At 50.2% G+C, this 14,815-nt stretch overlaps 1 protein-coding gene across 7 annotated transcripts in view; it reads right to left on the bottom strand.

Annotated features, from left to right (window-relative positions):
* BCL11A (BCL11 transcription factor A) overlaps positions 1 to 14,815 on the bottom strand; it is a 90,509-nt gene that overhangs the window by 56,004 nt on the left and 19,690 nt on the right. For 5 of the 7 annotated variants that reach the window (XM_061989291.1, XM_061989295.1, XM_061989293.1 and 2 more), the window contains exon 2: positions 8,722 to 9,051. In XM_061989291.1, coding sequence (XP_061845275.1) covers positions 8,722 to 8,950 — 229 coding nt within the window. In that variant the 5' untranslated portion in view covers positions 8,951 to 9,051. Of the gene's footprint in view, positions 1 to 8,721; positions 9,052 to 10,239; positions 10,313 to 13,609; positions 13,678 to 14,815 lie in introns of those variants that run through there. The other 2 variants (XM_061989294.1, XM_061989292.1) reach the window with 2 other exon arrangements.

Raw genomic sequence — 14,815 nt, 5'->3', positions numbered from 1 at the left:
TAACGTAACACAAATTTAACACAGGACAGTTTATAGTTTATTACAAAATAATATAGCCTCTAAATAATCTTTTGGGAGGTAATACTCTCTTTCTCCAAATGCATCCCGCTGTGTTTCATCTCCTCAAAGAGAACGAGGCTCCCCTACTACTGTTTCCCTTTGCACCACAACTATTTCCCAAACAGCAAAAAATCAGCATTAATAACAGAGAAAACACCAGGGGGAGGGAAGGAAGCCCCCGGCCACCCTCACGCAGGGGATGCCCCACGCACTTGCCATGCCCTGGCTGCAGCACGGCAGCTTTGCTGATATATTCTCTTAATCCAGAAAGAATCAACTCGGTAGCTGAAATGCAACGAAACCCAGATGATTCATGCAACGTCCAAAAACCCAGAGCTGTGGCGCTGCGGCAGAGTAACGCTGGGTGAGGAATTAATTGCTGTGAATTTAGGGGACACCCCCCCCCCATGATTTCTTTTGCATTTTATATTTCACTGCCTGCTAAACCAATTAGGCAAGCAATGAATGCGAAATTAAGCTCCTTGCTTCCTAAGGAGTGAGGAACTGTAACGTGTGTTTATTTTGAAAAGGTAATAGTTGCAGTAATAGGAGTAATAATAATAACAATAATAATATCCACAACAACTGTAGTAACACCACTGAAGGCAGAGCTCTTCTTGAAGCCTTTGTTGTGCAGCAGTAACTCCATTGTTTATTTAGGCAGAGGTTTTTCTATCTGAAGCTAAGATCAAATTGTAGGTGTAATTGTTCAGCGCTTACGCAAAGCAGGGGGAGGATGGAAGCAGAAAGTCCTTGGTTTTAACTGACCAAAGCTCCCCAAGCCTCCCTCCACCTGCGCTCCTGACTGCTCACCCGCTCCCGTGCGCATTCAGCAACCTCTGAAGCTGCTTCAGACCTCGATACCGCCCTGACAACGCCTACCTGGAAGGGCAGAGGTAAAGCACTGCTTCTCCTCGACAGCTATTTCACAGGGATATTAAGCCTCATTTCCTTGATGGTAACACAGTTATTTGGTTTTGCTTCTTTCTCCAGTCTCGGTAGTTTAGCTATCGAGTGCGAAACAAAAATCTAAGCTGGAGCTGAGCTGCATACCCATCCAACACGGGAAGGTGGTGGGGGATTTTAACAGCAACCTGTTCAGGTAAAAAGTTCCAGCAGAATCGGAGCAGGAGAGCGGGGAGAGGTCTCCGGGGAGAGCAGAGAGAAGAAACACTTTGGTGCACTGTCTGCAAACCCAGAATTCAGCAGCTTTTTTTGGCAGCCAATTTGCTTCAAGTGTTTTGTTTCAGGAAACGTATGTATTTTTCTTTGTGCATTTTGTGGATTTACTACAAGGGCTCCTGACAGCTGTTGATTCAGTTAAATGAGCACATTATTAAAGATCCTCCAACACAGACACCTTTGGATGGAGCTGATGACTTGAACCCAGAAGATGTAAATGAAACCTTTGTGAAGAGGATGTACAGCCCGGGCTCTGCCTGCAGCCGTGGGGCAAAAGGGGCTCCAGCCCCTCTTTGTGGTGACCCTGTTTTCTTTGTTTTGACCAGACACGGATAGTAAAAAAGAATTAAAGGCGAAGCAAATAATCCCAACCATAAAACATAAATGTTTGCTAATACTTGGGAAAATGACATCCCCAGCAGGCTGGTGTTAACGTGCCTCAAACAATTCTGCGCTCCGCTCCACACTTTGTTTTCTTTCCTTCCTTACTGGCCAATTTTGCAGAGGAAGAACACCTTACACGAAAAGAGAAGGGAACCAAGTGGATGTTTTCCTTTTGCTTTAGATCAAAGGAAAATCAGGCCGCAAACTGTGGCATATTGAACACTTTTTTCCACCGCTGTCATTCACACTAGGCTATCGAAGTTTTATACAATTCCCCAGCCCGGCTGCATATTAAGCTGGCTGTGTACAGCTTTATTATAGCGTACTGGTGAGGAAACATTAATATTCCTGTGTTGCATCTGACAGGACATTTACATGCACCCATCTGAGCTCACACCTGAGAGCTGCTCCAAGGTACAGTAGCTGTGCTCCGATTGTAAAGGCAAATGAAGAACACAAATTCCCTGCTGGGATCGGGGCTGACCTCACCACACCCCACACCGCAAACCTTTCCCTCGCCAACCCGAGGCAATGCCACCTTCGAATGAAGAATGAGCCAGGGAGCAGCCACCAAGTTACCAGCCCTCACGGAAGGAGAGCGAAAAACCTCGCTGCAATGTTTTAAAGATGCACAGCGAGTGCAGCTGGCCAATAAAGGTTGGGAAACAAACTCACTGAACCCCACATGGGATGCGTTGCATATTAAACCTGATTAGGAAAACAGGGAGGATGTTTATGGGCTTCAAAATGGGTTTGGCATGAACACAGGAGGGTTTGAATAATGTGAGGGCTTGGGCTGCCCGTCCACGAGGGTCCGCAGTCGCAGGCCCAGCTCCTGCAAGCATTTAAACACGCAGCTGCTGTTCAGTCCGTGTCTGGAGGGGCAAAGCGCACTCAGGATGAGAGCCCTAAAGGGCAAGCTGAGTTTCATGGCAATTCATGACAAAATGGATGGAAAGCAGTCCATCCCAACTGCTCGGGTGGTTCGCAGGCCCATTGCTGTGCCTGTTATATTCAGAAGTGTGTAAGAAACCACAACAATCCAAGTACTGATATCAACCTTTGTGGGCCCAAAGCTGCTATGCCCGATGTTACCAGGAAGCAGGCTGGAGCTACTGTGTTTGTACAAAGTGAGATAAAATATGTTCATTAGCCCAAGGGGAAAAAAAACCCAACACAGTAACAAAACAACCAATGGTTAATTTTAGGGCCATGCTACCAGTATGAATCTATCTATCTATCTATATGTATGTGTATATATATATAGATATCTGTGTGTGTCTTTATGTATTAAAATATAAGAGCTTAGTTTATTTTATGAACTTATGCAATATCCCAGAAGCTGACACATAAAATTGAGCCCTCCTAGACAGAAGCTGTGTTCAAGATGCCTGCCAGGCTGAGAAGATGACCTCCCTGGACTCCCGACATTGATGGCAGCACCATGACCCGAACAAGAGCACAACAAGCAGAAAGGTAACGAGAGATCCTCAGCAATTAGGTATCACACACACACACACACACAAACCCCAAACCAAAAAAACCCCAACAAGTGGCAATGTGCCAGGCCATGTCCAGCTTGATGCTAAACGCCTTTTATTGCACAAAGCTGGTACTATTGGATATAAAAACAGAGCGAAGCTTGAAGGGAATTTTGCCCAAAAACTGTCCATAATGAGGATGCGTGCAGGCAAACAACTGGAGGCTGAGCTCCCGTTGCCTGACACTGCCTCGCAAGCCTCTTTAATCGTCTTTATTATTTGAATGAAGTAAGAAAGAGCTCGCGGGCTGAGGGTTGCATATACAAAACGGGGTGATGCTAATAGGCCTCCTCCTCTTTAAAAGAGGCATTACCAAATTATGGGAATGTTTAGGGAAGACTTTATTTCTCCCATCGGGCTAATTAGAAGGTGTTTCATTTACACCCTGCCTCAGTTTCCATCATCCGGAACCCGTTGTTGGGATCGGCTGCGCGGAGCCTTCCGTGTATAACGCGCGTTGTTCCCAGATCTTCCAGCACGTGATGCCAACCTGCACCTTTTCAGGCCTATATGAAGTTTAATATACGCCAGGCTGCCTCCTCAACCACAAGCACTTGGGATGCGGTGATGCTCCTGCCCGTGGTGAGCTCCACAATTAAGTGTCCCATACAATAGGAGAACGGAGGTGAGACGTATTTCTCAGCCTTTACACCAGAAGACCTCATTTGCAGGAAACAAAAACCCAGAAAGATTGAGGGCACCGCAACACTCTGACGCTCCTCTGGAAGGGTCACACCGAGGCAGAGGAAAACTTTCTACCCTGCTTCTGTGCTTTGAGTGAACTCTTATTTGTGTTTCCAATAAAGAGCCATTTCTACGTTAACTGTCTGTAACAGCAGGGAATAAGAAAACTCAGAGACTCTTTACCTCGTACAAAGGACGATACTGGTGTCATGCGTTTGCTTCTTCAAAAAATGTTATTTATAAAAGGCAACGAGGGAAACAGGGAAACTACTGACTCTCCTCTGTATCCCCACACGAGTAGCATCACAGCAACTTTTTGATCCCCTACATTTTTTACATTCCCCCCCCAGAAGTAAATTTCACCGCCACACAGGCCACCGCCTTTAATTAAGCTTTCAAAAGTCTTCTGACAATGCCAACAATTGCAAGACACTTCTAGAGCTCAATCATGCAATCATCGTGACACTTCTATTTACAATTTGTCTTAGAAAGAGTTTCTCTGACATTGTACTTTGACAAAACAGCCAAGCTGCCGGTTCACAACCTTTCTCTGTCTTATTTACAAATACAGCTTGTACGCAGGGCTCTGAATCTCAGGAGCAGCAGCCTTTGGGTAGCACCCTCACTGTTTTTCCTGCCTGAGACTCTGTTACCCAGCCTGTGCTCTCTGTTTCTTTGTATGGGGAAAGCAGACAGAATTTGACTCCAAAATACTTCAGCATTTCTTCCCCCCTTCTTATTTGTTTTAAGCTTTCATCTTTCTGTCCAGATGCAGTGCTAACTGTTCAATGCACACGTCAACGATTTTTTGTCTCCGGAATAAAACAAAACAAAATAAGGAATCGCAGTTTACAACCTATGGAATTATAATGGCAACTACTACTCATGGCCCAAGAAAATTTCTGTGGTGGAATGACTACTCAAAGACATCACCTCCTGAGAACTGCAATAACCAAAGGTACACGGTCCAACATGTAGCACCAGATTACGTCCACCTTCCCCTGGTTACTGCAGACAAGAGGTTTTTCTTACATTATTTTGCCACGTATTTTACTTGAATGCCACAAGCAGCTTCAGAATAAAGGATTCAAGCGGTAAAAATGACCTCCCTTCCTCCTCCCCTCTTTGTACAGTAAATACGGCATCCACAGACACACGCTCGGCATTATGAAGGAGAATATGCAGCAGCACTCCAAAGTGTTCCTCCAACTGAATCCAAGTAACATTTAAGCTCTTTTCCTCACCCAAAACCCCACCTTTCATTAATTCCCTCGGATTTACACGTTCGACAAACAAACCGCTAAAACCTGACACCGGTGGACGATAAATATTTCTTCAGCCTTTTCAATAAGTGAACAGCAATTTTACATTCACTGATCTCCAGATACTTCAGTTAATATTTCCCCCTATTGTAAAATATGAGAGCGGATAACTGAAGCCCTGCCGTAGCACTCACTGCAAATCACGGGCTGCCGGTATCTGGTGGTGAGGCTTTGACATACATATTGATGAAAGCTGCCTCATTGGACCCACACAACATATCCTATTAATTTTCAGTTAAATTTATGACATTTCAGCCATAGCACTGGATCAGCATCACTCACAATTTTATAGCAAGTCAAAGCCAGGCACAGGCAGACACCCACAAGGAAAGGACAGGTAGGCATGCCCGCACCTCTGTGGGTCTCACACATACACACACATCCCCCAAGCTCCTGTAGTCATCCTGACTCTGGAAAACACTGAGGATAAAAAGCAGCCCATCTTTGGTTAAAATAGACATCATTTCTCCCTGCATTTGAATGACTCCCTGCCTCCTTCATTGTCTGCAGATGAGCAGATCCTTAACCATTACTTATCTTATCATGATCTCTTACTGTAACACACCAACTCCAAAACTGCAGAGAGAGCATACACATGCACCCAGAGCTAACCTACGGCACCTCTGTATCCAGAGCTAACCTGTAACACCTCTTTCAGCCTGACAGCGAATTGGGGACATTTATACTTGGCTGTTAAATACATATTTCCCAGTTCCTTCAACTCCTTCGTGTTTTTCTACAGGCAGCTTCTGTCCTTTTTTTAATGACACACTCAGATCTTTCTGTAGTTTGCATTCTTGCACAGAAATCAGATAAAAATGGAACACAATTGGAAGTGCCAGAGGTCCATTGCAGGGGCCTTCCAGAAACCTGAACTTCACAGCTCCCTCCAAGACCCTCGCTGGTAATTTTACTCATGAGCCCCACAAACTGCTGGCGACAAGCAGTGGGTCTCCCTGACTATTGCCACCCTTCTTTGTGGTATCAGGGAGATAAATTCACCCACGTGGAAGGTGAAATGAAAACATGAAGGGAGAGGGACAGTGCAAGACCCCACAACTCCTTGTGCTCCTGCCCCTTCTCTCACAGCCTTCTCTCCTAGCTGCATTTCCCACCACAGGGAACAGCCAGGGAAGCCCAGCACCCCTCAGCTCCATCCTGGATGAGGAGGTGCAGGAGAAGATCTGCACTCTCAGACTTCACATTCACAGGTATATGTCCGGGCATCACCACAGAGACCTCTGGGTGAGAGGTTCCTGGACAACTGCAGCTCAGTGTCTCCTCACAACAGCGCTCATGGCTCACACCAAAGGCACAAGCCCACTCCCAGTTGGGCGCACTCCCAGCTAGGCCTGCCTGCAGAGCAAAAGCTCTCCCTGCGTGTAAGAGTGAGCGGGATCAGGCCCCTGCTATGTACCTCTCCTTACCCATTGCCCTCCACTCACCAAACCATTGGAAGTCAGCTAACACCACGGCCTGTTGTGAACTAGCAGCCCCGTGACGTCGCACGAGGCCAAATCCTGCTCGCTTCACGTCACCCGCACCGCGCGAGAGAATGCTTTGCACCCAATGAAGGCCACAGCAAAGCCTTCAGCAGAGGAGTTTGCCCTCGTGCAGAACTCCCTGGCATCCCCCCTGGTCGAAGGACCTATCTGGGACCACGGGGAGGAGAGAGGGTTTAATTCTTGCTTGACAGATACTGTGTTTTGTCTCTTCAACAGAGCGGCGCCGTCCGTAAATACAGCGTTACATCACAGCGCCGCTCCTCCATATTTGGTGATTTAGTATGGCTCCAGAGCTCGGAAGACTACAAATCCCTTCCGCCAGGCTCCCGCTTCATTAATCATGCCCTGTGCTTCTGCTCAGTCAGATCACACATGGAAATGGGCACTGCCCTCTTACCACACCGGCAAAAAGAAAAACACCTTCAGTGCTGCGGCTGGGGAGGGCAAAGGGCAGAGTTACTGGGGGCTTTAAGTCTCTTTCCAAATGTAGCCTGGCAGTAGCTGAGCCTGTTTCCTCTTAAAACTGCATCTCTCTGTGTTTTTGAGCAACACCTATTAGTCTGCAGAAATAGCATGTGCCCGTTTCCACGGCACACGCGTGTGTACGCACGTGGCTTTGCCCCTACAAGTGTGCGCAGGCAGCCACGCACGGACCAACAGATATTTGCTGCCACCACAAAACCTTCCAAACTCCAGCTCTCCGGGGTGGTTTGGAGGCCAGGGAGGCTGCGGGAGTGTCGCGCTGAACCTCCCAGCTCCTACTGCCCTATTATGGTTTGACTTTGTGGCCAGAGCAAGCCCAAGACAAGCTCCAGCACATCATGTGATGATGTACTGTGCCTCTGACAACCCTGCGGGCTCCCCGAAGAGAGGCACTGGCAGTGCCACATCCCAAACACTGCTGTGAGGAGCAGGGGGGGGAGTTGAAGCTCAGGCGTTTGTTGATGTCAGTGCGCCGCGGTCTCGCCTTTTTCGACCGGTAGCATTGGCGCGGTTTGAAGCGATTTGCAACGCCGGCTGCAAACGGGTAGTACTTTTGTTTACTAGCATGGTTTTAAAAGCAGAGCCTGCCTCGTTACACTCCCAGGGCTCTGGGATTTGCTTTCACGTAGTGAGCTCTATTTTTTTTTAACCTAATTTGTGCAAATATCTGCACAAAGAATGACTTTCCTTTTCCCCCCTTTTTTTCAGTAAATAAAAACAAGATGCTCAGAACTGAAATTATTTACCCCTTTAAAAAATATATAGATTACATTTCATATTGTTTGCTGCACAAAACAGAACTCTGCCTTGGACATTTGTACGGCTGACATGTGGTTGTGTAAACCGCAAACAAAATCAAGATACATCTGTCAAAACCACATCAGAGACAAGAGAGAGCACAGCGAAGCATTTATCATTTGGCTGAGGAGGCAGGCTGCAGAGAGCGGCCTTTCCTGTCAAACCAACCTTTTGAAATTTCCAACATGCCCTTAAACTTTTCGAATAAGCATGTCTGTGCGCTTCAGCAACTGCCCTCTCTACTCTGGCCTGGCCAGTCGAAAATGGCATCTTAAAGTCAAGGTCGGTGGTGTCACTTTGCCATGGGGCTGTGTTTAATTACAGTCCATACGCTGACAGCCAATATGGAACCAAGGCTGGCTGATGCTCGGTTAACTCTTTCACCCCCGACTTTGCCAAAGACTCGGAAGCTCGTCGCTTTATCGCGCGGCAGGCTCTGAAATCTCCTCCTGCAGCGCTAAGGCAGGCGAGACACCGGGAGACAGTGACTACAATACAGGCAAATCACGAGAGCAGCCTCAAACAATACCGTTAGAAACACCGGCTGGCGTGGCACGTGCCTGTTGATCCTGCCTCTGCGCAGGCACTAGGAAATACCGGTCGTGCGCTCGCCACGAACCCAAGGCAGAGCGTTTAACACGTCGGCCGTCACCACGGCGAGCAGAACAGAGAGACAGACACGGCAGCTCACAACTGCCAACATGCTACAGTGCAACTGAAACGGAAATAAACTCGCAAACACTTCTCCTTGCTTTAATTTACCTGCTATATGTTCCTGTTTGGGGCAAATTCCTCTAGATGACGTTGATAAACAATCGTCATCCTCTGGCGTAACCTGGATGCCAACCTCCACGGGATTGGATGCTTTTTTCAGCTCACTTGGTGAGGGTGAAGGTGGCTTATCCACAGCCTTCTCTAAGCAGAGACTGCCATTGCATTGTTTCCGTTTGTGCTCAATAAAAATAAGAATGTCCCCCAACGGGAAGTTCATCTGACACTGGCCACAAGTGAGGAGGTCGTGGTCCCCTTCCGGAGCTCCCAATGTGCCATGTTCAGGTTCGTCATCAGTGAGAATGGCTTCAAGAGGTTCGGCTGCAGTTTGAGAAACAAAAGGAGAATCATTAGAGCTCTCGGGAAAGGCACTGGATGCGGGGGGAGGAACGCGTCGAGCCCCCTCTTCATGAATATTACTCTCCCTGCACACAAAGTCCGCCTGCTCCCCCCCAGCTGAACGCGTGCAACACGGCTATCGGCGCGGCAGCGAGGAGATGAATTCATCAGTTACAGGGAAGAGGTTTTGCAGAGGCAGCTGTAAGCATACACAACTCGGAGAGCGAGCACTGCAACTGCGTCCGTGTTCCTACACGAGGATAAATTCCTGACTCGATAGAACGACTGGGTACTAAAATTAAATGAATAGACTGAAAGAATACACTGTGAAACTCTTGTGGTACTACAGAGAGAAGCAAATACGGTGTTTGCTTGCTGGATATATTATTTATGTGTATGAATCCAAGGCTAAAAGCACTGCACACACACTCTCTGTCTCACACACACACACGTGTGTGTATTTTCCACCAGCCAAAACCTACTTTCTAAAATTCATCAGCCTGAACTAAACGAGCACGGGGGCAGACAAAAGGTGTTTCAACATCTAGATATTGCACATTCTCTGTACAGGCCGTGCAGACAGAGTGTGTGTGTGTGTGTGTGTGTGTAAGAGAAAAGAGAGGGAGAGCCAGACTGCACGGCCACACACCCCCAGGCACTGACACGAGGGGCACATCCAGCCCTTGGTAAGGCACATGCATAGGTGTACGTAGGTATTTGTGCCACCATCCCTATCAGTCCTTTCGCAGCTTCCAATTTAAAAATTCTAAAGCTGGGAGTTTTTTGTAAGGGGGAAGGAGGGGGGTGAGGCAAATAAATAAATAAACCAATGGCAGAAACCAAAATGATAAAAAGCAAGTGCACCAGAAATGCCTGCAGGGTGGGAGGAGGAGGCACCTCTCACTTTTCAGCTGCTCCTCAGGATTCAACTGCATATCAAATTCAGCACCAAGTCCACCCAGAGACATTAGCTAGACGGGATATTTTTTAGTACTTAAGGAAACAGGGCAATTAGTCATTTTTCCCTTTTTCATCCTGAAATAAAGGAATGCCTAAATCATGATGAACGTGTTAGCACTGGTGGCCCTCAGCATCTAAAAATCAGCGTGGCCAAGCGACTGCCACATTTCCTTGCAACAGTGAGAAGTGCTTTCTTTAAACTCAAAATACCTTGCCTAACGTTGTCAAAGTTGACAAATTTTCTGAATGAGCTCCAAAAAGCTTCATTATGAGGCTATTTCTGCTCACAGAATCGTCAGTGGATGCTCTAACGAGGCAGACACGGCTTTCTTTTCTGTTGGCCTTTTTTGTGTGTGTGTTAATTTTGCAGAGGAATACCTTGGCAGTCTGTGTGCAGTCTCCATCACTATTGCCTTTCACGAGAAGAGGAAAAAAAAATCATCCATCAGCGTGCTAGTATTCCTCTGTCTGGGCAACACAAGGCACATGCTAACTGCAGTGAGCAGGAGGAAAGGATACTACAAATACAAGCCACCTCATAACACTGCCAGGTAACAGGAGCGAGACAGAATACAAGTCCTAAACAGTTAATCAGCCTGACCTTCTTTAGCTGACTGCCAATTTCACATTTAATGAACTTAAAGCCACAGAGAATCAAAAAATAGATTTTAATTTGACTGCACGATATTGGAACTGATTTTGATAAAGTGCAAAAATCCAGTGAACTCAGGTTAAATTTATTTCAACCCTACCCAGGCTGAATATTGAGGAGGAAGATCTGGAGTAGCTCCCAGTTGTGCTGCGTAAAATAATACTGAAAGAGCACACTACCTCGCCGTACCTCAGCTCCAACTAGGACACGGGGATCCGGCCCATCGTTTCTCGCCTCTAGTACTACTTCTAATTTAACGTAAGGTCACAACCACAGGAATATGAAGGTTACATTCGTATTAATAAAAACAATGTCTTAATCGACGGGGTTTTCTCCTAAACTTGCCAATTGACAGGAGCAGACGCACAACGTGCACTTGGCGCTCCTCGGGAAGCAGGGAGAGGAGCAGGGTGTTTCTGCCGGATTGCTGGCCATGGCGGTTTTTTCCTCCCCAGCCCTTCCTTGCCTTCGGACCAAGGGAGTAAATTATTGCAGGACTAATTCCACCAGTAGCTCGCTGCACGCCACAGACAAAGGTATTTTGCAAATCTAACTTCTAGCTCGCCAACTCAGGGCGCAAAATAACCCGTATTCCCCTTACAACTGGCTTAGTGAGGAGCTCTGCATAATCATTACTTAATTATAACGTTTTCCCGCGGCCTGATTTCTTTCTGACGCTGTCAGTGTTCTTTAGCAGGGGAAGGTAACCCGCTGCTTCGGCACCAGACAGTTAAAAGTAGCGCTAAACAAAAATAGACTTTGCTGAAGTCTGTACCGACCGGGGCTGATTTACAATCAAAACCAGGAAATGAAGTGGTAATTCAGAGGTTGCTGATTACACCTCCACATTTCACCTAATTAATTTTATAGGAGGCAAAGTTCTTGAAAATAACAAGATGATCAAATGTACAGATATAAAACCTGTAACCTCAACATTTTCTATGCTCTTAATGTAAATTATTGCTAATTAACAAGAATTATATAGTAAGGTATGAAATACATCTGGCACTGTGTTCACTGCAAAACATTTGGCTCCTGATGGAAGCAGAGCCAGGGGGAAAAAAAATGGGTTTTATTCTTACTGCTACTTTTAAAACAAAACATAAAATGCCGGGTTTACAAAGAAAACGCCAAAATACAATTCACCTGGTCTTGCCACTGATTTGCAGGATCTATCTTTTAATTCCGAGGCAATCAAAATTCCCTGCCTGGGTCCCTAATCATCCGTCCCTATTTTTCATGCAAATTGCCCTTCCACCAACATGTCTTTTCAGCTTTCCCCCCTTCGCCCTCCTACTCCCCCCTTCTTCCCCGTTCCCAGTCACCAAAAACAACCGCACCGTCTCTCCGGCAAAAGCGGGACGGATTTTGGAGTGGCAGGAGAAAGGAGGTACCGGGGGTGATGGAGTGGAGGGGGGTGGGATGCCATCGCACGCTGCGGGGAAATGCCCCGGCAGCCCATCCGCTCAGCCGGGGCATTTCCCCGCACCGCGCCGTGGCAAGGATGGAGAGAGGCTGTTTAATCCCAAGTTTGTATCCTGGGATCATGCGGTGCAAGGAAAAAGGCGAGGGGGGCCTAGGGGGAACACACCGAATTGGGGGTACAATGGGAACCGCCAACACGTTTACGGAAGGGGGGAACCCGGGGAGGAGGAGAGCGAAGCATCCCCCGCTGCCTCCTGGAGCAAGCAAACTCCGCGCAAAATTAAGAACAAAGAAGAAGCGGGGGGGGGGGGTGGGGGGTGTGGAGGGGAGGGAGCTGGGCACCCTCCCCCTCCCGCCGGCCGGGAGGCAGCGGAGGAGCCGGCCAGGTTCAAGTTCGCGGGGCTGCCCGGTTGTTTGATCTCGCTGTGCCTCCTAGCGACCGAATCGGGCAGGCAGCCCGCCCGCCGCCGCGCCGGCCCCGGCCCTGGCCCCGGCTCCGGCCCCGGGCCCGGCATCTCCCCCGGCTCTCCGGCTCCCCCAGCCCGGCCTCCCTTTCCCCCTCCACCACCATCGCTCCCTCCTCCCCCCATCCCTGGGGCGGCTCTAGCCGGAGGGAGGCCCCCCCTCCCCTCCTACCGCCCTCCCCGGGCCCGTCCCAGCCGCCGCTCCCGCCCCACACGTGCGGAAACTCCGCGCCGGCCCGCGGGTGTCTCCGTGAAAAGGAGCCACAGGGATCCCGTCCGTCTCCGCTGCCCCCGGGGGCGAGTCAGAGCCTCCCAACATTCTCTCCCACCTCCAGCCCCGTCGTGATCCCCTTTCCCCACTCCCGAGGCCGCTCGGACATCCCGGCGCGGGGAAAAGCCCCCCCCCCCCCCCCCCGCTCGTATCCCATTTGGGAAAGGGGGGTCGCATCCTTATCACCGTGCCCCACCGATGTTGCAGCACCCACCCCAACGCGACGCTGGGCAATTTAAAGGAACGGAAAAAAAAAGTCACGAGAAGTGGCGGGGAAAGAAAACGACGGCGGCGGGGGGTGAGGGACTGAGCCCCCGACACAGTTCTCGGGTTCTAGGGCAAACTTTGGGCAGGGCCGAGCTGTTGTGCCGGCCCTGCCCGCAGCGGAGCGGCTGCCTGCGGCGAGACAGCGTGTGGCTCAGGGGCTCCATGTGCGAACCTGGCTGGGAATGTCTGTGCAGCCGAGGGAGCGGGGGGGGGGGGGGGCTGGGAATCGCAGCGTAAAGTTTGGGTTTTGCGAAGGGAAGAGGAGGGAGCCGGGGATCGTTGGCAGAAGGAAATCGCCCTGGGTTTTCTGCCTGGGAGGGAACAAAACCCGCCGGGAGTAACAGGGGAAAGAGCAAGAAAGAAAGAAAAAGAAAAGGAGGGGGGAGAAAAATCAACAACAAACCCAAGCAGCATGCAGCATTTCCCTTTCCCCCCCAGCTCACTCCGAGGAAAGGGGGAGATTTTTTTTCTCCCTTCCTTTCCACCCCCCTCGCCCCAAACCTTTCCAGCTCGAGTTGCCTTTTGTTGTGCAAAGAGCGCTCCCGCTTATCTTGCATCTAGCCCTGGTGTGTGTGGTGGCGGCTGGAGGAAGGGAGGCAGGCGGCCGGAGTAGGGTTTTTTTGTTGTTGTTGCGAACGGGGCGGCTGGGCTCGGGATTTGGGTTTTCTCTCCCGGGGACAGCGGATTTGGTTTGGGGCTGTAAACGCGGCGGCGAGAAAAGAGCCGTTCGCGGGTGTGTGCGCGAGCGTGTGCGTGTGTGTGTGCGTGTGCTCAGCCCGGGCTAGTCTCGCCTGTGTTTGTTGGCAGGAGGCTCCCCGCACACGCGGTGCTTGTAAACATTCAGACACGAGATTTTTCCCAATCAAAATCCACTTGTACTTTTTTTTTTTTTTTTTTGAAAATCTTCCAAAAAATAGTAAGCGAGCGGGAGAACGCGGAGCGAGGGCGAGGAGGGAATCCCTCCCGGCGCGGCGCGGCTCGGCTCGCTTCCCTCGCTCCCGGTGCCGCCCCCCGCCCCGGCTCCAGCCGGAGCGGCGGCGGGGCGGGCGCGGGGCGAGGTCGGGGCGGCGGAGCCCCGCACGGCGCCGGCCCGGGGCGGCGGGGAGCGGGGGGCGGCGGGACGGCCACCCCGCGGCGGAAACAAAAGGGAGGCGGCCCGGCTCGGCTCGGCTCTCCCCCCCTCTCCGCCCCGGGAGCGTGCCGCGAGGCGAGGCGAAGGGGCGAGCCCGCCGGCAGCGGAGGGGTTTCGGCCACCGGACTTTCTCCCCGCTCCGCCCGCTCGCCCGCACGGCCGAGGTGTCCGGAGTCCGGCCCGCCGCTCCCGCAGGAATTTCTTTCCACTTTCGGCCGGCTCTGCCCGCCGGCAGCCCCGCACCTAGCCCGCGCGGGGCGGCTGGTCGCCGGTGCCGGGGCGAGAGCCGCCGCTCTTGCCGCCAAAGAGCGGGGAAAGCGGGAGGCGAGCGGAGGAGCGAGGCGAAGCGAGCGGGAGTGCGGGCTGGCGGCGAGGGGCGAAGAGAGAAAGAAAAGTGATCAAGGTGATTAAATTAGAGAGGGAGAAATTAAGCGGCATGCTGAGAATCCCGAGCCGGCGCCGAGTTCATTTTTTTCCCCGACTCGCTCACTCGCTCTCACTTTTTTTCCTTTCTTTTTTTTTTTTTCCCTCCTCTTTCTCTCGCTCAAATTAAAAATTAAATCCGTGAAGGAGAA

Source organism: Colius striatus, chromosome 2 (assembly GCF_028858725.1).
Source record: "Colius striatus isolate bColStr4 chromosome 2, bColStr4.1.hap1, whole genome shotgun sequence".
NCBI classification, from domain to species: domain Eukaryota; kingdom Metazoa; phylum Chordata; class Aves; order Coliiformes; family Coliidae; genus Colius; species Colius striatus.
The sequence above is the reverse complement of the archived record's forward strand: the minus strand, read 5'-3'. Positions and strand labels throughout refer to the sequence as shown.